Source organism: Saccopteryx bilineata, chromosome X (assembly GCF_036850765.1).
Source record: "Saccopteryx bilineata isolate mSacBil1 chromosome X, mSacBil1_pri_phased_curated, whole genome shotgun sequence".
NCBI lineage: Eukaryota > Metazoa > Chordata > Mammalia > Chiroptera > Emballonuridae > Saccopteryx > Saccopteryx bilineata.
In genome coordinates, this window is record NC_089502.1 from 141,379,193 (window position 1) to 141,406,804 (window position 27,612).

Below are 27,612 nucleotides of genomic sequence, written 5' to 3' on the forward strand. Positions count from 1 at the left end.
TCTCCTGGATTTGTTTGTGATGTCCTTATTTGACTCCTCTTTAATAAAGAGGGAAAATTAAGTTATCCTGACTCAAATGGTTTAATGACCACTGCTTTTGAAGATTTCTCACTCTCAAAAGGGAATTTTTCCTTACTCACTGCTTCCTTTCCTTTGGAAGCAGTTGAAACAGAGCACGGAAAACCTACGGGAGCAAAGCAAGCTTTGCGTGTCAGAAGCTGCCGGGAAGGACAGATGGCCCTGAGCGGATGTGTCAAGACAGCACTTGCTCAGCCTTGGCCAGTTAGCTCATCGGTTAGAACATCATTCCAAAACGCCAAGGTTGCAGGTTTGATACCCGGTCAGGGCACCAATGAATGCATAACTAAATGAACCAACAAAAATGCTTCTCTCCGTCGGCCTAGCGTGCGGAGGACCCGAGTTCGATTCCCGGCCAGGGCACACAGGAGAAGCGCCCATTTGCTTCTCCACCCCTCCGCCGCGCTTTCCTCTCTGTCTCTCCCTTCCCCTCCTGCAGCCAAGGCTCCATTGGAGCAAAGATGGCCCGGGCGCTGGGGATGGCTCTGTGGCCTCTGCCTCAGGCGCTAGAGTGGCTCTGGTTGCAACATGGCGATGCCCAGGATGGGCAGAGCATCGCCCCCTGGTGGGCAGAGCGTCGCCCCATGGTGGGCGTGCCGGGTGGATCCCGGTCGGGCGCATGCGGGAGTCTGTCTGACTGTCTCTCCCTGTTTCCAGCTTCAGAAAAATGAAAAAAAAAAATGCTTCTCTCTCTCTCTCTCTAAAAATATATCAATAAATCCAAAAAGAAAAAGACAGCACCTTCCCATCGTCCAAATGCACCTCGGCAGAGAGACCCAGATGTGCCCTGGACATACTTATTCCCTCCACGGAACTTTCTGGAGGTGCCTCCCACATGTAAGAGCTGGGCTCCCATCCCAGCTCAGCCCCGAACTCCACCGGGCGGGACGGAGAGCCAGCAGGACCAGCAGCCGCAGGCCTAGTTCAGGCGCTGTGCACAGCATCTCCCATCCAAACATCAGGTGGGACCGACTGTGCCTCCGGGGTACCACTCAGGTCCCTTGACTTCATCACCTCCAGAAGCCCAAGATTTCTCCACTCCTCCCCCACCCCTGCTGCCATCTGTCCTTCTGTTGCCAGGGCTTCCTGCTTAAAAACCTCCCACGACAGCGCATCCTCCCTGAGCACCGAGATCTTGAGTTCAATCTCCGGTCAGGGCACATATGAGAAGCAACCAGTGAGTGCACAACTAAATGGAACAACTAAGTGAAACAACAAGTTGATGCTTCTCTCTCTCTCTCTCTCTTTCTCTCTCTCTCTCTCTCTCTCTCTTCCTTGCTCTCTCAAATCAACGGAAGGCCTCCTCACCTTCCTCTAACCTGCAGGAAAGCAGCTCCCCCAGCCCAGGGGGCCTTCCAGGTGCCAGGGGTCTGTCTGTCCCTGGGCTGTCTGCCTGTGGGTAGGGCCCAGGACCTACACAGACAGATCCCTGTAACGGGCCTTCCTGGTCAGTCTCCTCTCAGCCAGGTCTTTGCAATTCAAGAATAAGGCTGAACACCACGATCCCATTTCCTTTTATCAAATGACAGCTTTATGAGAGCTATAACTCACATGCCATACAACTCACCATTTAAAGTGTACAGCTCAGAGGTTTTCAGTACACTCAACGTTGTGCAACCATCACCACTGCCTAAGTCCAGAACATTTTCATCATCCCAAAAGGACCCCGTGCCCATGAAGGGACTCTTCCCAGCCCCTCTCCCCTAACCCCAGCAACTACCAATCTGCTCACTGTCCCCATGCGCTCTCCTATGCTGGACATCCAATATGCATGGGACCACACAGCACGTTCTCGACCTGTCTTCATTGCAAACACTAAACATGCACTAGTCCTGATGTGCAGTTATAGTACAGGGCGTAGTTTAAATCCCAGAAACTCCTGGCTTCAGGACACTCACGAGGCTTTACAAGTAAATCACCTGCCTTTCCAGGCGGTGGTGCTGTGGATAGAGCATTGACCTGGGACACCGAGGACCCAGGTTTGAAACCCTGAGGTCGCCAGCTTGAGAGCAGGCTCACCAGCTTGAGTGCGGGGTCACCGGCTTCAGCATGGGATCACAGACATGACCCCAAGGTCTCTGGCTTGAGCCCAAAGTTGCTGGCTTGAGCAAGGGGTCACTGGCTAGTCTGGAGCCCTGCCCCCCACCGCCATCAAGGCACATATAAGAAAGCAATCAATGAAAAACTACAGTGCCACAACAACGACTTGATGCTTCTCAGCTTTCTCCCTTCCTGTCTGTCCATCTGTCCTCTCTCTCTCTCTTTTAGAAGTAAATCACCTTCTGGGACCAGGGACTCCAGGCAGAGTTTACAACAAGGTAGCAGAAGGTCACAGCATCCCAACCTCCCATATTCACCCTCTCTTTGCCAACCACCCACTCAAATACAAGCGGCCATTGGAAAAGTTCCCTGACGCACCTCCCCAACCCCATCTCCTCTACTGGGCCAGAGAAGCGTTGCTTTGGAAACTGGTTCTTATTTCATGTGCATAAGACCATCTGAGCTTCTCGAGTTCCACATTCCCGGGCTAACAACTGTGATTCTGAGTGTTTGCACTTTTTAATCCTGATGCAAACGGCAGAGGGCTTGCAGCTCTTTACAGCAGTTCTCAAACCTGAGCCAGCCATCAGAATCTCCTGGACCGTTCCCCACCAACCCCGTTTTGGGCTCAGCAGTTCTTGAGTGCGGTCCAGGGGTGTACAATTCTGACAAGTTCCCACCTAATTCGGCTGCTGCTGGTCTGGAGACCACACTTTGAAAACCACTGCTCCCTGGGAGCAGCCATGCCCGCTGTCTGCTCTTGTGCACAAGGCCCTTTGCCTTAGTCTCTATGGCCATTTTCACTCTGTGACAGCAGAGAAGAGTGTTAGGCCCACAAAGCCAAAAACATTTACCCTCTGGACCTTTGTAAAATGTGCTAACCTCTAGCTTACAGAAAACCACCCAAATTTTAGAAATAACCTGAGCGTATCTATTGTCAAGTTGAGATCTCAGAAACTGAGGGGCATGCAATTTTATAAAATCCTGAGGACTTCTGCACTATAATTTATCTTAACCTACGATGGTTTAAAAGCTCACACGGAAGAGCTATGCACTTTCACACTCAAAGGCCCCGGCTGGAGTCCTAGTGTCCTGACCACTTAATCAATATACCCGACGTCCAGCTTCTCACCTGCAAACCGAACAGCCATGGCCAAACCTCCCAGCAGAGCTGTTACAAAGCAAGCATGACGACAACGGGGAAAACAGTCAACAGAAAACTTTTATAAACTCTGCCGTGCTACATGACGATAATACATATATATAAATGGCCTGCACCCTGGAAAGGTTAAGTTCATGAAATGGAACCAGAGGGTTGAAAACATGTAGATTTCTTCTTGTTTGAAAGCAGAAAGAGAAAGGGAAGAGAGGAGCTTACTTCCAAAGGGGGCCATGCACTGCTGAGCTGTTATTGCCCTTAGCCATGGAGTGGCCCTGCTGGGCACCTGCAATGTTGCCAACAGAAGAATGGAGGTCAACAAGGCAGCAGGAAAAAGGGACAAGGTTCTCCATTCTCCTTCCTTCCATGAGGGTCTGTCCACATGGCCCATGCACCCCACAGAGGGCATGGCAGCTCCCCCAAATGACGGGCAGTGGCAGCAGCCCCCCCTTTAGCAAATTTCTACCCTCATGCACAAAACAGGGCACTAGCCGAGTCCGCTTCCCAAGTGGACTTCTCCACGCTCCTGCTCAGAGAGCAAACAGCAGCATCTTTAGACACTGTTACTTCAGGCCCTGGCCGGGGAGCTCAGTTGGTTAGAGGGTCATCCTGATACGCCAGGGTTGCTGGTTTAATCCCCAGTCAGGGTACATAGAAGAAACAACCAATGAATGCATAAATAAGTGGAACAACAAATCAATGTTTCTCTTTTTCTCACTCTCCTTTCCTCTCTCTCTCTAAATCCAATTAAAAACAACTGTTACCGCAACCTCAGGACAAAGATGACACTCGGCACTGAGGCACACTGTGTCCAGGGTTTTCTGTGGGCCCAGGTGAGACCACAGTTGTAAGAGCAGGGATCCTAGTTTCCATTCCCCCAGTATCATTAAGACAAACATCCTACGAATTTTGCAAATTGTTCATTTGGATTCTAAAAGATTTTAAAATTGTTAGTTTTAATTTTGTGTGAACAGCATCAAAGCCAGAACTGGCTAATTCTACCATTTGGCTTATTAGAGGCACCATGCCCTTGTGCTTTGGAGTCACAGGTACCACAGCCGCATGAGTGTATGACAAGGTCAAAGCGTGAGGGAAACACCCAAGGGGACTGAAAACATGCATCCTTGTGCACGTGTGAGTGTCCACCACAGCACTATTCCTAGCCAAAAGTGGAAGCAAACTGATGTCCCTCAGCTGATGGATGGCTAAACGAAACGGACTCTGGCCACACACTGGAATATTATTCAGCCATGAAAACGGAATGAGGCTCTGATACAGGTTACACGTGGGTGAAGCTTGAACACATGATGCTTAGTGAAAGAAGCCGGACACAACGGACCACACACTGTGTGATTTCATTTATTTAAATGTCTGGAGCAGGCAAACCCATACAGACAGCACACTGGTGGTTTCGGGGACTGGGGAATGAAGACTAATTGTTAATGGGCACATGTTCTTTGGGGTGATGAAAATTTTCATCATTTAGACACGGAACTGTAGCCTGAACAGGCAGTGGCACAGTGGATCGAGTGTCAGCCTGGGACGCTGAGGACCCAGTTCGAAAGAAACCCTGAGGTCTCCAGCTTGAGCTCAAAGGTCGCTGGCGTGAGCTAGGGATTACTGGCTCTGCTGGAGCCCCCAGTCTAGGCACCTATGAGAAAGCAGTCAATTCACAACTAAAGTGCTGCAACAAGTTGATGCTTCTCATCTCTCTCCCTTCCTGTCTGTCTGTCCCTGTCTTTCCCCCACCCTACCTCCTCTCTCTCACTAAAAGGGGAAAAATTATACACACACACACACACACACACACACATACACACATTGAACTGTACACTTTTAAAGGGTGAATTTGATGGCGGGTGAGTTCATTCTCAATTTAAAAAAAAAAAAAAAACTGAACTCAAGGGAAAAGGAGTGCAGGCTGGCATCCCCCACCCTGTCCAGCCACCCCAGGAAATGGAAAGGGCCTCTTCAAAGACTACACAGCCCACCTTTAATCTGAGCAGGGGCACAACTCCCAGACTTGCTTGAAGAAACTAAGACTCGAAGATCAGGATGCTTGGGGTCGCAAGCACTTGAAGTCAGACCCCGCCACTGTGTCAGCCAACAGAACAACCCTGCCAGGGACTCAGACCTGGGCCCGTGCATACCAACAGGCCGTGCCCAGGTGTGCCTGTCACCCGGGCTGGTGCAAAGTCGGGCTTGCTGCCTCCTCCACACTCACTGCCCTGCCCATCCACAAGCTCCCTGGGCCTCTGAACTCTGGGTGAAAGGGACTTTGGAAGCAGTCAACGTGGGGAGGTGCAGCCCAGGAGAGCAGGGGAACTCAGGACAGCCCTCTCCCCCCAGGAGGGGTTTCAGCGGGGCTTCCTGAAATGAATGTGCGAGCTGCCCCTGCAGGACGAAGCAGCACCATGCCACAAGCAATGTGGGCAAGAAGACAGAGCCAGAGCCGCTGCCACCTCAGGATCCTCACACATCCCTTGTGATCTGCCTGCTTTTCCTTCTTTGTAAGGCAGGGGCTCCTTCCTCACAGTTTAGACCAAAACTCACATTCTGTCTTCTGGGTTGCCCTCCACTGCACAGTATGTGTTGCTAGGAGACCCAGGGAGCATTATTCTCTGATGACCTTACCACATGGAAGGCTTGCTTTAGGAACACCTAAGAGCTCCTCTCGGGCACCCACAGCGCCTGCCGCCCCCCAACAGGTCCCCCTGGCCTTGGATCATGAGAAAGATACCCTGCACAACCACACTGGTCCTGCAGATACTCTGACCTTCACCCCCAAACTCCGACACCAGAAACACACACAAAGCCAGTCCTGTGCAGCTGCTTTTGACTACATGCCAGGCACACAATGGGACATACAAGAAACAAATGAGCACCAGGCAAGACCCTGGCTGGTTGGCTCATGGTGGAACACTGGCCTGCCGTATGAATGTTCTGGGTTCGATTTCCGGTCAGGGCACACAGGAGAAATGACCATCTGCTTTTCCACCCCTCCACCTTCTCCTTCTCTCTCTTTCTCTCTCTTCCCCTCCAGTAGATGTGGCTTGATTGGTTCAACTACATCGGACCCAGGCGCTGAGGATGGCTCCATAAAGCCTCTGCCTCAGGTACTAAAAGTACCTCCATTGTGAGCATGCCCCAGCTGAGCAGAGCATCAGCCCTAGACAGGGGTTGCTGGGAGGATCCCGGTCAGGGTGCATGCAGGTGTCTGTCTCTCTATCTCCTGCCTCTCACTTGGAAAAGGAAAAAAAATTAAAAAACAAGCACCAGGCTCCCCTCTCAGGCTGTCCCCATCAATCAGGCGCAGGGACACTGCAATGTCCCTGATGAGACAGGCCCCAGGAAGAGCCCCGGGAGAACACGGTGCCCGCCCAGCAGACAGGGACGGCCAGTGGCCACACTGCCCGGGAGGTGCATCATTGGTGATGACTTCCACAAAACTCTGTCTCAGAGAGAAAGCAAGAGAGAGGACCTCTGCAGAGCCTCAAACCACGCAGGATGTGGGGGACCCTCAGAGAGCTCTCAGAAGCAGCGCTGAGCAAGCCTGACATGCGGTCTGTATAAATCCTTTCGGAGCTTGTTAAAATGCAAATTCTGATTCCTCCAGGCCTGAGTCTGCGTTTCTCCCAAGCTCCCAGGGACGCTGCTGCAGTTGGTTCCAGGGAGCAGAGCTCGCAGGATGACACTCTAAGGCACAGCCAGCCAGTAAGAAATATAATAAGAGCCACATATGTAACTTTCAAGTTTGTAGGAGCCACACTTTAAAAAGCAAAAAAAAAAAAAAAAAAAAAAAAAAGGATGTGAAGTTAATTTTTTTCTTTTTTTAAAGTGAGAGGAGGGAAGATAGAGACAGACTCCTGCAGGGACTGTGACCAGGACCCACCTGGCAACCCTTGTCCAGGGCTGATGCTCAAACCAACTGAGCTATTTTTAGTGCCTGAGGCGGAGGCTCAGACTAATGCGCTATCCTCAGCACTTGGGGCAATATTGGAACCAATCAAGCCACTGGCTACAGGAAGGGAAGAGGGAGAGAAGGGGGAAAGAAGCAGATGGTCGCTTCTCCTGTGTGCCCTGACCCCAGAATCAAACCTGGGACGTCCATATGCTGTGCCAATGCTCTATCCACTGAGCCTACCATCCAGGGCTGTGAAATTAATTTCAATAAAAGATTTTACTTGTTTAACCCAAAGGAGCCAAAATATTTCAACATGTAACCAATCTAAAGGAATTATTAATGAACTACTTTACATACCCCACTTCTTTTTCAGACTAAGTCTAAAACCCAAGCATATATATTATTTTTACTCGCATTTCATCTCATTTTGGACTTGGCACATTTCAAGTGCTCAAGAGTCTCATGTGACAAGCAGCTACCACAGAGACAGTGCAGGCCTAAAGGACCGAGGTGGGAGAGAGGATCCAGAAGATGAGGCTGAGGAATAGGCAGGCGCTAAAAGACAGAGAATCGTCCAGACCCAGCTCCAGTGTTACAGGAGCAGTCTCCGAGGGCACGGTTACTGCCATCAAATGAGAACACCCGGAGCGCTCCGGCCCCCGCACCGCTGGCCGTCTACAGGAATCTGACACACAGAGCGTCTGGAGGCGGTGTGCAAGTTAGAGACCACTGTGACGGTCAGGCAGAGACATCACTGGGATGAGAAAGAAGCAACAAACATAAGACACTCGGGCTCCAAAGGACTTGGGGATCAAGTAGCTGTGTGGATGGTCAGAGAGATGAGTCTAAAAGCTGAGGCTAAAAGCTATGGACAGGATTGGCCATGCAGGAGAACTGAAGGTGAGGGAAGATGCATGAATGGTAACCATCTGGCTCACTCTGAGTTTGCAGGGGCCGGTGCCTGGGGTCCAGTCTGTACACGGAGATGCCACCATTGTCTGCCTACAAACACTCTCTCCAGGGAGCGCAAGGGATCACATTGATGAGATGAGACAGAAAGGAAGGACCTTGAGAAACCAACACTGCAGCGGTCAGCAAAGGCCACGTGTGCGAGACAATGGGTTTACAGGGGACTGAGACATCTTTTTCAGACGGCCGGTACAGCACGGGTCCCTTCAGAATTATACTCTGGGAATGCAGCCCCAGTTCCTGTCTCAAGGCACAAGACAGAGGCTCCCTCAGTCATCAGCAAGAGAAGAATGGCGAGCTCACCTTTATGGGTAAAGTTCCACAACTATGCAGAGCACTGGGAGGTTGTAATTACTTGTCCCCAAACCACCACAACTCACTGAAAATGGGGAAGGAACGGGAAACAGTGCCAGCCCCCCCAGCCCCCAGCTCGGAAACTCGGCGGCATCGGCTGCGTAAGATCTTTGTGGTTCAAGGCATACAAAATAAATCTGATTCGAGCAGCAACAGGCCTATCTTTACAAGTCCAGATGTTTCCTTTCCCAGCTTTCATTGAAGATGCAGGCATCTCAACATGAAGGAAAATTTTTTTAAAAAGAGGCACATACCATAAAAAGCACACAATTGTTGAAACGCTGACGTTACTTGACCAATATAAAGTGCTCAGTTTTCCAGAAGTTAAGGTTGTTTTTCATATGCCTGTCTAGAAAAAGCTAACTGATAAAACTCAATATAGTACACAATACAAAACGATGTCATTTTTAAATTCCAAGTGGCACACACAAAAGTAAGCTTCCTTTAAGTTATCATCCGACTCCAAAGAATTGTTGACAATGTAATTAGTTTTTAATTTAATTTACTGGAGTGACACTGGTTAAGAAAGTTATACAGGTTACAGATGCACAAGATGTGTTTCTGCAACACATCTTCCGTATACAGTATTGAGAATGTAATTCTTAATTACGTTGATGCAATTAAAGATTAGATCTATATGGTGTGGGGCGAAGAATTCCACAGCCAGGGAGGGAAATCAATATAGCTATGATGCCAGATATAAGATTATAGAATGTTTTGATCAATCTTTTCCTTTCTTTTCACTTTTTTCCAAAGTTGTTTTAACATTTCTTACTTTTTTTTTTAAGTGAGAGAGAGGGCATGGGAGAGATAGCCAGAGACAAACAGATAAGAAGGGAGAGATGAAAAGCATCAACTCACAGTTGCATTACTTTAGTTGTTCACTGATTGATTTCTCATTTGTGCCTTGACCAGGGGGCTCCAGCTGAGCTTACCCCTTCCTGAAGCCAGCGACATTTACGCTCAAGCCAGCAATCATGGGGTCATGTCTATGATCCCATGCTAAAGCCAGCAACCCCACCGCGCTCTCGCCGGTAACCTCAGGGTTTCAAACCTGGGTCCTCAGCATCCCAGGTCGGCGCTCTATCCACTGCACCACCACTTGGTAATACGGTTTTAACATTTCTACAACAAGAAAAAACAGTATCATGATGCTCACAAATTTACAAGCCTACGTATAATTAGCACAGATAAGTATCACAGTGCTTACAAATTTACAAACACAGACAGAAGCAGAATTCCCTCAGTTTCAGCATTTTCAAGGGATGGGGGGGGGAACCACCTTCATCTCCTTTGAAAGTCAGAGACAGCTACCAGCCCCAGGCTCCAGGGCCCTGGTCCCCACCCACAGTGCCTTTCCAGATTTTCTGTAGACATTCCAAGGGGACACACCCCCTCCTCCGATCCTCACACCAACTCCATCTTTCTCCTGAGGCCACTAGAAAGCTCCTCACCTTCCTCTCCCTCTCTCTGATGATCTAACTCAGGTGTCTAATGTTCTGTTGGGGGGGGGATTAGTCTGCCATAAAAGATTATTGATTAATTACTCTGATAAAGGCAGCCTGTTAATGAGGACTTAAGGTGGAACCCTCCCAGGGGTACATCCTCTCCACTCTAACCAAAGCACTGAAGGAAAGGGGAATTTATCCAGGAAGCTCCCGTCCCTGTCTCTGACAGCTAGCTGGCTGCCCACCCTTCTCCCTCGGGCCAGCTCCACGTGAGGGCTAAAGACCTGGACTGGGATGCTCCTTGCCTCCTGCCCCACCTCTCCATAGCTCCCAGGCAATCACCTGCAGGGAGGGGCAAAGCAAAACCAACGAAAAATCCAATTAGCCCCAGAGAGAAAAAGCTAAGGTGGAAAGAAGCCAAATCTCTGGGCCTGCCGGTCTCCTGTAGTGAGCTGCTTGCTATGCGCTAATCGGACACCCACAGTGATTCCCTCTACAAAGTAAATAGTCATTCCATCCAGTATGAGTGCAAGTTAAGCATTGTGTATTCAGTCTCTCAACGCTAAGTGGATTTATTTGTCAAAAGGAAAACTTTTTATTTCACTCTCAATTTCATTTGTTAGCATAGCCTAACTCTTACAGCAAGTAACCCAAGAAATGTGTAATGGCTCAAACACAACAGAGGCTATTCCTTGCTTGTGTAATGGTACCACTGAGAGGGTAACCGTGTCCTGAGCAGCTAAGTCCTGTCATTCAAGGACCCTTGATTGAGTAGAACTGTCACATGGCCATACCTAACTGCAAGGGAAGCTGGGAAATATAGTCCAACAGTGTGTCCAGAATGAAGAGCAGAGATGGACAGACATCCTCCAACTCTATGCCTGGATTTCTAATACTTAACCTTCATCTTCCTTACTATTTTCACTTTCCAAATCACTTTTTTTTAATTTAGAAATTAAATTTAATGGGGTGACACTTATCAATAAGAATACACAGATTTCAGGTAAACATTTCTACAGCATATGAACTGCTGATTGCATTCTGTGCTCATTTTCCATCACGGCATATTTGTCCTTCTTTATTCCCTTCCCTCCCCCCCCCCCCCGAACCACTTTTATCTGTGTCCATGAGTCTCAGTTTTATATCCTACCTATGTGTGAAATCCTACAGTTCTTAGCTTTTTCTAATTTACTTATTTCACTTAGTATCATGTTCCCAAGGTCCATCCATGTTGTCATCAATGGCAATATATCATCACCAAATCACTTTTCTAAATTTGCCCAAATTAATCTAAATAGAATTTTTATCCCATGATTCCCTTTACTTCCCACAATATCCCTTTCTACCCATAGTCCCTTGGTGTTCCCACAATTCCCCTATCCAATGAGCGCTCATCATATCAATTCCTTGTGTCTCCCACAATACCCCTCCTATCTCCCATGATTCCTTGTAATTCCCACAATTTCTCTCTCTACCATGACCCTTGTCTTTGACATTATCTTTCCCACAATCCCACCTCTCTACTACAATTCTTTCTTCCTATGGTGCTTTGGCCTACCCACAATTCCCTAGTCATTCCCATGATGCCATGTCATTCCCCACAATTCCTTTTCTATCCATAACGCCTTAGCGTTCCCACAATTCCCCAGGCATCCATGATTTTATTTTTCCCATAATTCCTCCAGTATCCATGACTTCAACTTCCCCATAATTCTTTATTTCTTCCACAATCCATTTCATTCCCATGAATGCTTATTGTTCTTATAATTCCCTAGGCATTAATGACATTTTCCCCACAAATCCTGCATCTCCCATAATTCCATTTCTCCTCCATGATGTTCTGTCTTCCCACAATCCCTGGGAGTTCCCTAAATTCCCTGGTTCTTCTCATGATCCCTCATCACTCCCATTAATTCCTTATGTCTCTCACAATTCCGTCTCTTACCACACCTCCTTATTGCTCCCACAATTCCCCTATGGACACAGGCCACACTGAGCTTCCAGGGAAGCTGGGAACTGGTAGACCAAGAGTGACCAGAAGGAAAAGGAGACATGGACAGCACCTTCTCAAGGCCTGGGGCTCCAACTCTATGCCTGAAAGAGCTTCTAATATTTTCCCTTCACCTTTCTTACTACTTATGTCCCCTCCCAAGCCACTTTTCTAAATTTATGTCTTTCTGAACAGAGCAGAATGGATCTGAAAGAGCTAACTCCGTTAATGTTATAAAAAGAAGATACATTATGTTGGGCAGATAAAATGTATTATGCTCACTTTGTTAAAGATAACACGAGGAAGCCGTCGCCCAGGTGATATTAATGTGTGTTGGGGTGGGCTAAAGGCAGGCGGAATCCTTGTAGCCTGGGGCTTGGTTTTGGGATTAAGCCTTTCCTACCCTTTTTGATGTGGGGTGGTGCAATCCAATCATGCCTCAGAAGATGACTTTGGGTTGGAGACTTCCCTACTTTGTATATTGGATTAGAGGTTGTGAAGCTACAGTATAAAGTGGGGGCAAAACGGGATTTTGCGCTCTTGGTTCCTGAGATTATCATGAGAAGAGAGAGCAGAAAGCAGAGAAAGGCCACGTGGAGGAGGCCAGGAGAAGCAGCCAAGATGGCGGAGTGCTGAGTGAGATGCCAGTTTGTGTAGAGTTTGTATCTGGGATAAGGAAGGAGATGGGGAACTGAGGAGAATAAGGCTGGTGAGCTAGAAACCTTTGATTCTAGGAAACTCGGATAAGTCAGTGGCTTTGTGAGCACTGAGTGTGACTGGGTTTTGGAGCCCAGTGTGTATTTTTACTTGCCCGCCGGGTGCAAGGTAGGATTAAAGGTTATGGCCCACCAGTTTTTGGCTCCATGGTTTCTTTACCGACTGTCCGAATCCAATGCGAACCTGCATGGGCCGGGCTGCTCTGATGGTGGCCCTGGCCGTGGCTTCTGGCTTTACACATTATAATTAAAAATAATGGGGGAGGGTGTAGAAAGGAGGAAAGACACTCCAGTGGCTGTAAACAGCACAGTGAATGCACTGGTGCTGGACAATAGATACGTAGTTTAATTCAATGCTTTCTTTCAAGTCCTGTACTAAACAGTCCAAATCAGTAACAGAATCTCTAGGGAACATGTTAAAATGTTGCCATGCAAAATCTAGCCTGAAGTCCTTCCAGAGTTAAGTCCGTGGTGCAATACAAATATCGTCACATTATTTTTTACAATTTTCCAAATATTTTTTTTATTTATTCATTTTTGGGGGGGGGGGAGAGAGGGAGGGAGAGAGAGAGAGAGAGAAGGGGTAGGAGCAGGAACCATCAACTCCCATATGTGCCTTGACCAGGCAAGCCAGGGATTTCGAACCAGCGACCTCAGCATTACAGGTCGACACTTTATCCACGGCACCACCACAGGCCAGGCCAATTTTCTTTATTTTTTTTTAATTTATTTTTTATTTATTCATTTTAGAGAGGAGAAGGAGAGACAGAGAGAGAGAGAGGAGAGACAAAAAGAGAGAAGGGGGAGGAGCTGGAAGCATCAACTCCCATATGAGCCTTGACCAGGCAAGCCCAGGGTTTCGAACCGGAGACCTCAGCATTTCCAGGTTGACGCTTTATCCACTGCGCCACCACAGGTCAGGCCAGGCCAATTTTCCAAATTTAATGAAGCAGGGTTATATGGGGAAGGGAGGGGGGAGGGAGAGGAGAGAAGAAAGTTCATTCACCAGAGCTGGCTTTACATATCACCTCACTTAATCCCCATGACAGCACACTAAAATGGTAATGATTCCAGTTTGACAGCCTGAAGGATTAAAGATTAAAGATCAGAGAAGGTTACGGACAAAGTGAAAGATCCAGCTCTGTCTACAAGCCCCACCACTTATACTAGTGAGGACCTCCCCTCCAAACTGGAACCACGGTGGTCAGAGTAGGGGGCAGACGTGACCTCTCTCACATCCCTGAGCAGAGCAGGGCTCCTCTTCACTGGCGGAGGTCCTCAACGCCTCCCACTGCCTTCCCAATCTGCCTACACCAGAAATTTACTTTCAGTGGAGGAAAACACTGCCGTCTCACAAGGACACAAACAGTCCCCAAACACTCGTGTCTGTGGCCTCTCAAGGAGCCCAGGGCAGCAGCTTGGCCAGGTCACACACACACACACACACACACACACACCTTCCAAAGAGCACTGCAGTCACCCACACTTAACTACCTGTGGACAGCAAAGATCACTAGACACTGAAGAGAGCCTCCAACAGGGAAGAGAGAAGCCAAAACAAACAAAAAGCAGCAGAGCTCAGAAACTGAATCTGTGCAGAAAGACATTTTTAAAAAGCTAAATATCATCAATGATTAAGAAAGAAGAACCATGAAGCAAGACCAGTATGGTATCGACAATGACCACTGGAGAACAACAAAAACTTTGGGATTTGCAAAACCCGAGAGCACAAATTTAAAAATTCGATGGAAAGAATTGGAAGATAAAGTTGCACAAAATCCCACAAGGGATTTTGCACAAAATACAAAGAAATGAAAAATAAGATAGAAAAAAATAGAGCCAGTTCAAAGCCTCAAGAAACAGACATTTCTGCTTTCTCCGGCAATCCTGACCCTGGGCAGGGAACAGAGCACAGCCCGCCGAGGGCCTGTGGACAACCACCTCCAATGAGGCGCCCGCCCCAAACAGGACATTTACTGTGAGGGACAAATAATGACATTTTCAGGTACAAAGGGTCTCAAAAGACAACCCCCTGTGTATCTCAAAGTATTAAAGATTTTTTACAATTAGGAAACAATTGGAGGATGAATCAAGGCCAAGTACATAAAAATTGAGCAAAGAAACCAAACTATCATTAACTCAGTGATTATGAAAACTTGTGCGGGGGGGAAGGGGGATGGGAAGAGAATTATAGTGTGTACCACCAGGCTCAGCAGTGATAGCACTGCCAATCAAAATAAACAGCCCTGGCCAGATAGCTCAGTTGGTTAAAGTGTGGTCCTGATGTGCCAAGGCTGCGAGTTCAGTCCCCGGTCAGGGCATATATAGGAACAGATGTTCTCTCTCCCTTCCTCTCTCTGAAATCAACAAAATAAACATTAAAAAAAAAAAGAATCAAGCAGTGAATGCATGGGTAATGGCAGTAAATCAATCAATTCCTCTCTGTCTAAAATCAATCAAAAAATTTTAAAAATAAACAGTAACTAGTAATTCAGTGGTCCTCAAAGGAGGTGATTTCTCTCCCCAGGGGACATCAGGTAATACCTGGAGGCATGTTTGGTTATTACACTAGGTTGTGGGGTGCTACTGGCGTCTAGTGGGTGAAGACCAGGGATGGGGCTCAAAATCCTACATGCACAACCCCCAATGAAAAAGAATCATCGGGTTCAAAATGTCAATAGTGCTAAAGTTGAAAAACCGTCTTCTAACCAAAATTATGGTGTGAGTACCTTGGGAGCACGGGGGCCCAAGAAATGTGTCCCTGGATAGTAGTAGGACGGAGCTGTGTGGGGTTAAAGCTAAATCCCAACCTTCTATAGAAGGAAGTCAGTAGCTACCTCTAAGAGGAACAAACAAAAGTAGCAGCAATATAGAGAAGCTCAGCTGATGCCAACAGAAACCAGCTACAAAGTTTCAATGGCTATCTCTAGGGAAGAGGAAATGGCCTGGGGAGAGCTGCTGGTGTGACAACACGCCCCCAGGAACTATCCGATTATTTAAACTGTGCAAAAACCGCTTTGATAAAAACAAAAACAAAACTCAGAAAGATACACTAACATGTTGTCCCTTTCCTCCTATGAATAAGTCATACTGTTCCCCTTCAAAGCTCTCAGACTCAGACCCTGCCTGGGCTCTTGATGACCTTCACAGTTTGCCTTTGATCTGAAAATCTTAGTCCCCTTTGCCCAAAAGAAAGATAATCTGCAACCCTTCCCCTCCCAGCCCCATCCAACAGAGACAGCTGGCATTCCCTACAACTAAATACCCCAGGGATTTGAAAAACAGCGCAGGTTCAAAAAAAAAAAAAGTGATACTTTTGCTTTGCTACGCAGAACATCCTATCTTGGCTTTCCTGAACAATCTGATTTGTTTGAACCTAAAGAAGTTAGTCCAGCCTGACCAGGTGGTGGCGCAGTGGATGGAGCGTCGGACTGGGATGCGGAAGGACCCAGGTTCGAGACCCCGAGGTCGCCAGCTTGAGCGCGGGCTCATCTGGCTTGAGCAAAGAGCTCACCAGCTTGGACCCAGGGTCGCTGGCTCCAGCAGGGGGTTACTCGGTCTGCTGAAGGCCCGCGGTCAGGGCACATGTGAGAAAGCAATCAATGAACAACTAAGAAGTCGCAACGCGCAACGAGAAACTGATGATTGATGCTTCTCATCTCTCTCCATTCCTGTCTGTCTGTCCCTGTCTATCTCTGCCTCTGTAAAAAAAAAAAAAAAAAAAAGAAGTTAGTCCAATTATTTTTTACTGACACTCCCGTGTCCTTCTACTAAGATACGTTCCTGTTGAACAGAACAAGCTCAATCTGCTACAGGACAATCAATGCAAACCTATGACGCAACACAGTGACAAAGCAACAATTATTCCAGAATATGCCCCCTCCCCACCGTGTTGGACACTAGCAATGTTTTAAAAGGACCAAAGAGCAACATGCAACCCTGAGCTCTTTCCAAATCCTTCATGTGGGTGAAAGTTGTCAGCTCCGGAGAGCACGCCTTGCAGAATTTCTCCTCCCCACTGCCCCAGGCCTGGCTACATGCAGTAAGGTAAAAGAAGAAAGTCCTGAATACAGCGTCTGTTTGGCTCTTACATCCTTAAACGATCCTGTTGAATGTTTACACTGTGCCCAGGGTACAAGAAAAGCTCCACAAAGCCCGGAGGAAAGCCACAAACCTAGGTTTATTTGCATGCCGACACAAACAACTCTGGCAAGAGGACAAACTCTCAATGCTTTCCAAATAAGAGAAATGGGCCCTTTCCAAGTGGGGAGACATTTATTTGGCCACAAAATAGAAAGGTGAGTTCAGAAACCCTGGCTCGCCAAGACAGGGTGAAACACTCCTTTCATGAGCCTTTCGTTTTCATAACATTCTACATTTAGCTCTCGGGCAAACCAGTTTTCTTTTTTTCCCCAAAGACGACTGTCAGGGCACGTTAAGAAATAAATACTCATAACTGAATGAGGACGAGCAAACCTATCATGGTGAAGAAATGCGATGCACAGTTTGCGTTTGCAGCTTTCACACCAAAGAACCCTCTGGATTTATTAGGTGTGAGTCAAGCTAAAATACTTTCTAAGAGAAAGACCCTTTCCCCTGTTGAACCTCAAAGCCCCAGGGACCAGCCCTCAGACTGGACCTCAGGCTGTCTGCCAGACTTCCCACCCAATACGCCTGTGGAGGACCCAGGAAGAGAACTCGCAGGCCACAGGCAGGCTTAGGCTGGGACAGACAACATGGAGTGCTCTGAATGCCAGGGACAAGGCAGGTCTGCCAACTGAAAGGATCTTTTGGCCCAGAAAAAAAAACTCACCCCCCTTTAAAAAACAAACATAAAATTAATTCTTCAATACAAATTAGTCTTCAGAATCACACTCCTCCAAACTCAGAAAACACCATGGCTGGGACCCCATCACAGTACCTACGGCATCTGGGTTTGCTGACATGGCGGAAGCCCAGCCCTGACCACCACCATGGACTTCTGCCGGACACTGGAAAAGCAGCAGCAGCCCTCTGTGCAGGGACTGAGCTCAACTTCAACTTCAGAAATGCAGCAAAGCCCAGAAGAGGTTGAGATCTGTCTGTCCTCAAGCCACTGCTGAAATCAACAGACCCCTCCCTCAGTCTCAAAACCTTCACTGATCATTGACAAAAAAAAAAACACCACACACACTTGGCTCCTGGGGGCAAAGATAAGTACAGCAGGACAACCTGTCCTAATTTCAGTCACCAGGCCACCAATGACTGCAACAGCATGACTCCATGAAATGGAGCCTCTTCTCAAAGGACAGGTACGTCAGGTGTTGGTGCCTCCTACCCCCCGCCCACCACCAGAGGGAGCTCTGCCTGTAATTTACAAAGGACATTTGCCATCTGGCTGTGTGACCACCACCCCTGCCCCCATGTGCCCTGATTCCCTTCCAGAGAAATGTTTTAATGATCTGAAGTCCCTTGAGAGGGTGAGTCCGGTTGGGGCATCCCAACCCAAAGCACCCCTCCAGGACGGCTCTGTTTCCCAAAGGCAACGTCAAATCAGGAGCGGCCCTTGGGAGCAAGCCAGGCCCCTTTCAGTGTCTCCTGTGGGGTTGCTGGCTAAGGCTCTGGCATTCTTAGAGGGGGTCTCCAAGAAATGCCAAAAGGAGGGGCCGGGGCTTCATTCCTTCCCCTTAACAAACATTCCTGAGGCCGCAGGGGGTCTGCTGACACCCAGCTGGGCACTGAATGCTTCCTTGGAATTCTTGCGCTTCCCGGGACAGGACAGAAATTGGGTCTCCTCCCTTCTCATTCCCTACCACCACTGAAGTTTTAGGTCTGCTGAACTGATGGGGAAAAGAACGAACAGGCAGAGACAGCAGGACCCTGCGCACCATGTCCTATGGACTCACGGGGTCCTGAGATGCCCTCCATCAAAGCGCATCCCGAAAATACAAACAAGTCAAAGTCTGGGCAGTTTGTCAGGACACAGGACATCATGAAAAGCAGGTTAAGCGTCTCGTCTAGTCCTACTAAAATGTCAATCTCCAAGTCAGTGTGGCCACCTGCAGTGGGCGTCTGGGGCCACTCCACACAGGCTTGGCTTCAAAATCCAAGAATGCGCCCTGGCCGGTTGGCTCAGTGGTAGAGCGTCGGCCTAGCGTGCGGAGGACCCGGGTTCGATTCCCGGCCAGGGCACACAGGAGAAGCGCCCATTTGCTTCTCCACCCCTCCGCCGCGCCTTCCTCTCTGTCTCTCTCTTCCCCTCCCGGAGCCAAGGCTCCATTGGAGCAAAGATGGCCCGGGCGCTGGGGGATGGCTCTGTGGCCTCTGCCCCAGGCGTTAGAGTGGCTCTGGTCGCAACATGGCGACGCCCAGGATGGGCAGAGCACCGCCCCCTGGTGGGCGTGCCGGGTGGATCCCGGTTGGGCGCATGCGGGAGTCTGTCTGACTGTCTCTCCCTGTTTCCAGCTTCAGAAAGAAAAAAAAAAAAAAGAGCTCCTTGAGCTCTAAGAAAAAAAAAAAAAAAAAAAAATCCAAGAATGCCACTCCCAGGAAGTCAGCATCCCCTTAAGTTAAAACTAGACCCAGGGAAAGACAGCCCTTACCCAGCAGCCTCAGCGAATGCACGTAAAACACAGTGCTGGGCAGTTCCTGCTTTGATTTCTTTTTTCCAGATGAAGCAAGTATTTGTTTGAATTTTACTATGCAAATAAAGCCTTTTTATCAGGGCCAGAGCCTGGAGAGAAAACAGCCCTCTATGCAGTTGATGGCCACACCAGGAGTCCCCAAGAAGAAGACCCTACAAGCCAGTGTCTTCTAAAAGAATGAAGCATGAGCTTCAAAAGCTAAAATCGATCCGTGAGAGCACTGTTGCACCCAGAGGACATTTGGCAGTCTGGATATATATATATATATTTTTGGTTGTCACAGCTGGAGAGGGAGTCAGCAGGTAGAGGCCAGCAATGCCACCAAACATCCTACAATGCACAGGACAGCCCCACAACAAAGAATAACCCAGCTTAGGATGTCAATAATGTCAAGGTTTAAAAACTGTCACCGGCCTTGGCCGGTTGGCTTAGTGGTAGAGCGTCGGCCTGGCGTGCAGGGGTCCCGGGTTCGATTCCCGACCAGGGCACACAGGAGAAGTGCCCATCTGCTTCTCCACCCCTCCCCCTCTCCTTCCTCTCTGTCTCTCTCTTCCCCTCCCGCAGCGAGGCTCCATTGGAGCAAAGATGGCCCAGGAGCTGGGGATGGCTCCTTGGCCTCTGCCCCAGGCGCTAGAGTGGCTCTGGTCGGGACAGAGCGATGCCCCGGAGGGGCAGAGCATCGCCCCCTGGTGAGCAGGCCGGGTAGATCCCGGTTGGCGCATGCGGGAGTCTGTCTGACTGTCTCTCCCTGTTTCCAGCTTTGGAAAAATACAAAAAAAAAAACCCAAAAACTGTCACCAAAATGCCCCAGCCAGATGGGTCAGTTGGTTAGAGCATCATCCTGAAGTGCAGGTTACCAGTTCGATCCCTGGTCAGGACACATACAGGAGCAGATTGATGTTCCCGTCTTTCTATCCCTGCTTTGCTCTCTAATACCAAAATAAACATCAAAGCCCTGACCAGAGAGCTCAGTTGGTTGTAGTGTCGTCCTGAAGTACAGAGGTTGCCAGTTCAGTCCCTGGTCAGGGCACATATAGGAACAGATCTATGTTCCTCTCTCTCTCTCATTCTCTCTCAACTCAATAAGTAATAAAAAAAAATTAAAATAAAATAAACATTAAAAATGCTGTCACCAAATGGACATGAAAGAGTTATTCACTATGGCATCACAACTGATTTTAGACAGTAGCATATGGCACCGACTGGAGGAAAAACAGGGGCATTCAGGGGCAAGATCTGGTCCTCCAGGTCCCTCTCAAGACTTGCCAGGTTTGTGACCGCGGGGCACACCTATAAAATGGGCTAACAAAAGGAAAACTCCATCTGAAGCCCAGGGACTGCAGCAGCCTTGCTGGGGCATCCCTTCCAGTCCTAAGCGCACTCCTACGAGGCCCTCCAAATGAGACTCAAGTCAGCCCTCTCACAGTGGATCCGGCTTCTCCCAAGTCAAATTCTGTTTTTTTTTGTTTGTTTGTTTGTTTGTTTACTGAAGCTGGAAACGGGGAGAGACAGTCAGACAGACTCCCGCATGCGCCTGACCGGGATCCACCCGGCACGCCCACCAGGGGCGATGCTCTGCCCACCAGGGGGGGATGCTCTGCCCATCCTGGGCGTCGCCATGTTGCGACCAGAGCCACTCTAGCGCCTGAGGCAGAGGCCACAGAGCCATCCCCAGCGCCCGGGCCATCTTTGCTCCAATGGAGCCTTGGCTGCGGGAGGGGAAGAGAGAGACAGAGAGGAAAGCGCGGCGGAGGGGTGGAGAAGCAAATGGGCGCTTCTCCTATGTGCCCTGGCCGGGAATCGAACCCGGGTCCTCCGCACGCTAGGCCGACGCTCTACCGCTGAGCCAACCCGGCCAGGGCCCAAGTCAAATTCTGTTAAATAGCAACTATACTTCTCATTCTGTTCCCCCTCCAGCCTCTCTCTATAAAATCTTAAAAAGGAAAAGAAAAAGAATGTGTTGTGTAATACCCCAGGGGTCTAATATATAAACAATTTAATCACAAAATTTTTTAAATGCAAAAAATCTATTAGAACAATTACTATCTAATGAGCCCAAAAGATTTTTTTCTGTAACTATAGGGAAAGATTCAGCCTGATCAGGCGGTGGTGCAGTGAATAAAGCATTGACCTGGGATGCTGAGGACCCAGGTTCAAAACCCCAAGGTCGCCTGCTTGAGCATAGGCTCACCAGCTTGAGCATGGGGTCACCAGCTTGAACATGGGGTCACCAGCTTGAACATGGGGTCGTCAGCTTGACTTGTGGATCGTAGACATGAGCCCAAGGTCGCTGGCTTGAACCCAAGGTCACTAGCTTAATCAAGGGCTCACTAGCTCAGCTGGAGCACCCCGCTCCACTCCATCGAGGCACATATTGATGCTTCTCATCTCTCTACCTTCCTGTCTGTCATCCCTCCCCCCTTCTCTTAACAAAATAAGAAAAGATTCAAAGTTCAGAGTAATCCAAATTCTGGTGGTGAAACAACTGTCCCCAGTCCCCATTATAAAAGGCTCTTTCGCCTGACCTGTGGTGGTGCAGTGGGTAAAGTGATAACCTGGAATGCTAAGGTCACCAGTTCGAAACCTCAGGCTTGCCTGGTCAAGACACATAAGAGAAAATAACTACTACGAGTTGATGCTTCCTGCTCATCCTCCCCACCCTCTTCTCTCTAAAATCAGTAAATAAAAATCTTTAAATATATATATATATATATATATATTTTTTTTTTTTTTTTAACAGAGACAGAGCGAGAGTCAGAGAGAGGGATAGATAGGGACAGACAGACAGGAATGCAGAGAGATGAGAAGCATCAATCATCAGTTTTTTGTTGTGGCACTTAGTTGTTCATTGATTGCTTTCTCATATGTGCCTTGACTGTGGGGCTACAGCAGATCGAGTAACCCCTTGCTCAAGCCAGTGACCTTGGGTCCAAGCTGGTGAGCCTTTGCTCAAACCAGATGAGCCTGTGCTCAAGCTGGCGACCTCAGGATCTCGAACCTGGGTCCTCCGCATCCCAGTCCGATGCTCTATCCACTGTGCCACTGCCTGGTCAGGCAAAAAATATATTTTTTTAAGTCTATTTCCAGCCCTGGCCAGTAGCTCAGTTGATTACAGCATTATCTGGATATGTCATGGTTGTGGATTCGATCCCCAGTCAGGGCACACGCAAAGTCAACCAATAAATGCATGTATAGTTAGAACAACAAATCAGTTTCTCTCTCCTTCCTCTCTCTCTCTGAAATCAATCAATCAATAAAAATTTTCACAAAGTCTATTTCCATACTTTAAATGTTCAGAAGTGGACACACTTTCCTTCGTCCTTCTCTAATAACGTAATAGTTAATTACCAGCTGTTGAGTTGTAAGCAAGTGCCACTAATAACTAATCCAGGAGAAAAGACAGGTATGTGAAATACTGCCAATACCATGCAATGTGTGCATGTGTGAGCACGCATGTGTGCATTTACCGTATTTCCCCATGTATAAGACGCTCCCTTGTATAAGATGCACCTTAATTTTGGGACCTGAAATTTGAAAAAAAAAGTAAATGACAGGCACTGGCCAGTTGATTCAGTGGTAGAGCATCAGCCTGGCATGTGGAAGTCCCGGGTTCAATTCCCAGTCAGGGCACACAGGAGAAGCGCCCATCTGCTTCTCCACCCTCCTCTCTCTCCTTTCTCTCTATCTTTCTCCTTCCCACAGCCAAGGCTTCATTGGAGCAAAGTTGGCCCAGGCACTGAGGACGGCTCCATGGCCTCTGCCTCAGGCACTAGAATGGCTCCAGCCACAATGGAGCAACACCCCAGATGGGCAGAGCATCGCCCCCTGGTGAGCATGCCCGGGTGGGTCCCGGATGGGCACACTGGGGAGTCTGTCTGACTGCCTCCCCGCTTCTAACTTCAGAAAAATACCCCCCCAAAAAAGTATATGACAAAGTTATTGAACTCAAGTTTTATTCATTATAAAATTCATACAACTCCTCATCAAGCGTTAAAAAGCGGGAAATGGCCTGACCAGGTGGTGGCGCAGTGGCTAGAGCGTCGGACTGGGATGCGGAAGGATCCAGGTTCGAGACCCCGAGGTCACCAGCTTGAGCGCGGGCTCATCTGGCTTGAGTGAAGAGCTCACCAGCTTGGACCCAAGGCCGCTGGCTCCAGCAGGGGATTACTCAGTCTGCTGAAGGCCCACGGTCAAGGCACATGTGAGAAAGCAATCAATGAACAACTAAGAAGTCGCAACGCGCAACGAGAAACTGATGATTGATGCTTCTCATCTCTCTCCGTTCCTGCCTGTTTGATCCTATCTATCCCTCTCTCTGACTCTCTCTCTGTCCCTGTAAAAATAAAGAAATAAAAAATAAAAAAAAATAAAAAAAAGTTACATGACATAAAAAAAAAAAAAAAGCGGGAAATGCAAGTTAAAAAAAAACTACAATCACTGTATAAGACACACCCAGTTTTTAGACCCTGAATTTTTCGAAAAAGTGTACATCTTATACATGGGAAATAAGGTATATACATACAGGTGTGCATGAAAACTTAGTTCAGAAGTCCCAAACTGTCCTGAGTCCTCTCCACCCTAAACAAAGGAGCCACAACTCTCTGGTCACATTGAAGCATCTATAAAAACTAAGCAGCAGTTGCTAGGAGGGGCAGAGGAGTCTCTCAGATAAGAATCACAAGCATTTTATCCTGCGCAATCCTGAAGCACCCTCTGGAAAAACTGTGCTCACACTGCTATTAGCCTAGCCACAAAAACTTTCACGAAAGAAAAAAAAACCTGACCTGTGGTGGCCCAGTGGACACAGTGCCAACCCGGAATGCAGAGGTCACCGGTTCAAAACCCCTGGGCTTGCCTGGTCAAGGCACACACAAGAAGCAAATACTATGAGTTGATGCTTCTCGTTCCTCCTACCCTTCCCTTTCTCTCTCTCTCCTCTTTCTCAAATCAATAAATAAAATCTTAAAAAATAAATAAATAGATAAAAACCCTTGGCAACTACAGTTGAGAGCTAACCAACAGGCCAGACAGGTCAAGAGCAAACACTTCATTTGCCCTGAGAAGGCCCCATGTGTGTCCACTGGGTGTGACTGCCCACCTCCTTCCGATTCTAGAATGGGGGACTCTTAGACAGGGAAAACAGGAAGCCAGTTTAGAACTGGGGGTACCCTTTGGCAGATGAGCACTAGATTTATCAGGGTGATCATTTCGTAAGTTACAGAAATGTGTAGTGACTGGCCTGTAGACCTGGAATTAACGTAATATTGTATTGTAACTGAAAAACTAAAATTAGACAAAAAAAGAAAGAACAAACATGGGGTCCCTTTCTACAGCTTCTGGTAAAACAACTATATTTTAAAGTGTCTTCCAGTTTTCTCATGCTCTGTAAAGCCAAAAGGCAAGACTTCTCCTTAAAGAATGTTTTACAACTGATCTCATCCGCTACAAAGGCAAATCTGAGGAAGATACATAAATTGAACTGTGTGTATCTTTTCTTCAAAGGAATACATGGAACACTAAAGGTCTGTGTAGTTCACCCAATATCTTTTTAACTTTGACCATCGGCAATGCCCTGTAAGACCTTTATGCCTGGGAAAGTGCCCTTGCTGGGCAAGGTGTCCAAGGACTGCCCACCATCTTCTCAAAGAGCCTAGTTTAATGTAAGTTCAGTGCCCATCTGAATAAGCCTTCCTTCAAAGTCTCTAGTTCTATAAGTACAAAAATAAGAGAAAATATGAACTAGAAAAGTTTGGTGTCTCATCTGCTACCTGAACAACAAAAGCCACTCCACTTCCCAAATCCATTACCGGAGGGGAGGAGGGGTTGGTTAGGAGTCAGCAGATCTCTACGTGCGGTTGGGAAGCAGAAGCAGAGAAAACCGGTAGGTCACCTTCAAATGCTTCCAGTAAGCCAAGTATTTTAACATCTTAAAGGGAACTTTGTCCCTAGGAATGACCTGGCCCAACCCTTCCCAAAGAAACGGACCAATCCACACTTTTACATCGGAAGAAAACAAGGACGAGTGGTTTGTTGTTGGCGTGTTTTTACAGGTTTGTACAGGTTCGGCTGGTCAATTTGAAGACGATTTTTTTTTGTTTGTAGGCAACAGAATTCACTTCCAAAACAGCCCCCTGTCCCTCCACTCCCCCATCCATTCGCAAAACACAATCCTAACCAGACACATTAAGAATTTCTTATTGTTGGAGTTCAAACGCCACTGTTAAAATAAAGGCGGCTGAAGTTTCTGTACGTTTCTACAGGTTCCCCAAAGCGCCATGGCACTGACTGGAGGCCGAAAGTCAGTAAATATTGATGGGCTGATGGGAATCGAATCTCTGGGCGGACGGCAGCTGCTAGTCTGCGTTTCCTAGTGATAAGGGTGTAGGTCCGGGGGGTGCAGAACCAAGGGTCCACAGAGAAACCCCGGTGGGGTGGCTCTGTCCACCTCTGGGCACATAGGAGCGTTTCTTCCGGATCTCTGGGAAGCCCCACAGGTGCAGGCCTCCGCGGGCAAGATCGGGAGTGACAAGGGACCTAGCGGGTCCCTTCCAGGAGGGGGAGGGGAGGGGACCCGGAACAGAAGCCATTTAAACTCTGCGCGGCGCCCGGAGCCAGGGGGGCTGGAAACCACCACAGAGTGGCCGGGTGGCGCCCGGACCACACACCAACACGTGTTCTGGAGCCCACCTCCCCACAGGTGACCCAAGCAGACGCGCGCCCCGGAGGCAGGGGGCGCGATCGTACCGCTTCCTCCTGTGCCCCCACCTCCTCCGAGCCCCCAGCCTGCCTGCGGGCTGTCACCGTGCAGGTCTCGCGGTCGCCTTACCTTAGTGATGACCAACGGCTCGCCGTGCTCGCGGCCGCCCTTCAAGGTGAAGCCCCACGGGGCGCCGCCGTTCAGCTGCACCTCCACCAAGCGCCCGCCGTCGGCCGTCCGCTCCTCGGCCTCGGCCAGGCGCTCGGGCCGCGCGCGGGGCTCGGCGCCCTCCATGGCGCGGGGCGCGCAGGCTGCGCGGCCCCTCAGCCCCCCGGGCCCGCCCGGCCCGCGCCCATGCACTCTGGGAGTCGCGGCTGGCTGGGGGCGAGAAGGCTCCAGGCGCCGCCCCGCCGCCGGCCACTAGCTAACTTGCGCTGCAACTTGAGAGGAAAGTGCCGGGCCGGCCGGGAAGGAGCCGGGAGGGCTGGTGTCAGGGAGGGCGGGCCCGGAGGGGGCGGGCCGGTGGGGCGGGGCGCGGGGGGCTCGCGCCGCTCGGCGGGCAGGGGGCGGGGCGCGCTCGGGCCCGGCGGGGTTCCCGCGGGGGAAGCGCGTCGGGGAGAGACGCCGGGGTGCGCGCTCGGGGCTCCCCAGCTGCCCGGACGGGAAGGGGGCCCGCTCAGGACGCGCGCTGCTCACAGGAGCCGAAGTGCGCGCTCGGGGCTCCCCCGCTGCCCGAACGGGAAAGGGGCGCTCTCAGGACGCGCGCTTTTCGCCGGGGCCGGGGGCGCGCGCTCAGGGCTCATCCGCTGCCCGGACGGAAAGGGGGCGCGCTCAAGACGCGCGCTGCTCTCCCGGGCCGGGGTTGGCCGCGGTTAGCCGGGGGCTGTGAAGCGAGGCCCCGCTCCTGCTCCTGCGCGGGCGCTGGAGGCCTCGGAGCCTCGGCGCGGGCCCGTCTGCCCCCCGGGAGACCGAGGTGCGGCAGGTGAGGCTGAGGAAGCGCCCGCGCGGGGCGGCCCAGGAGGCGGCCGGAGCCGTCTGCACCTCCATCTTAGAGCGCGCGGCCGGCCCCGCGCCGCCGCCTTTGTTGGCGTGGAGCGCGGGCTGCAGGCGGCCGCGCAGGTGAGGACGGAAGCGGACGAGAGCCGCGCGCGCGCACCTGGCCCCAGGTTCGGGGCGTCGGAACCGCGGCTCCCAGGAGCGCTCCGTGCGCGCGGGTACTGTCCCGGCCCGTGCGCGGCCGATGAGATCAGAAGGCGCAGCCCCAGCAGCCGGGGCCCCGACACTGGACCTGTCCCCAGGAGGGGCTGCCCATCCTCCCACATACTCCTTCCTGCAGCGCCCAGCCCAGATGAGGAATGGCCTCTTGTCTGCTCTTCTTATACATACCTACTACAGCCAGAAAGTTTTCCCGTTCAGTGTTCTTACTTTTGTGGAATTCTGTGACTAGGACTCAGCGCCCCACGGCTGCACCCCCTACCAAGGGGAGATGCTGGTCTGGTATTATTAAATGTTTGTGAATGGAACGGGTGTGCCATCTAGTCCTGTCCCTTTTCAATTTTCATAAAGGTCCGGAATAAAACACCTGCAGGCCTGGCTGGATAGCTCGGTTGGTTAAAACATCTTCCTGAAGCAGA

The 27,612-nt window shown here is 49.6% G+C and overlaps 1 protein-coding gene across 1 annotated transcript in view; it reads right to left on the reverse strand.

Moving 5' to 3' along the window:
- The window catches only part of SHROOM2 (shroom family member 2), a 129,031-nt gene extending 102,618 nt beyond the window's left edge, over positions 1-26,413 (reverse strand). Inside the window, exon 1 of the mRNA XM_066248647.1 lies at positions 26,108-26,413. Coding sequence (XP_066104744.1) covers positions 26,108-26,272 — 165 coding nt within the window. The 5' untranslated portion in view covers positions 26,273-26,413. The remainder of the gene's footprint in view (positions 1-26,107) is intronic.
- Positions 26,414-27,612: the final 1,199 nt, after the last annotated feature.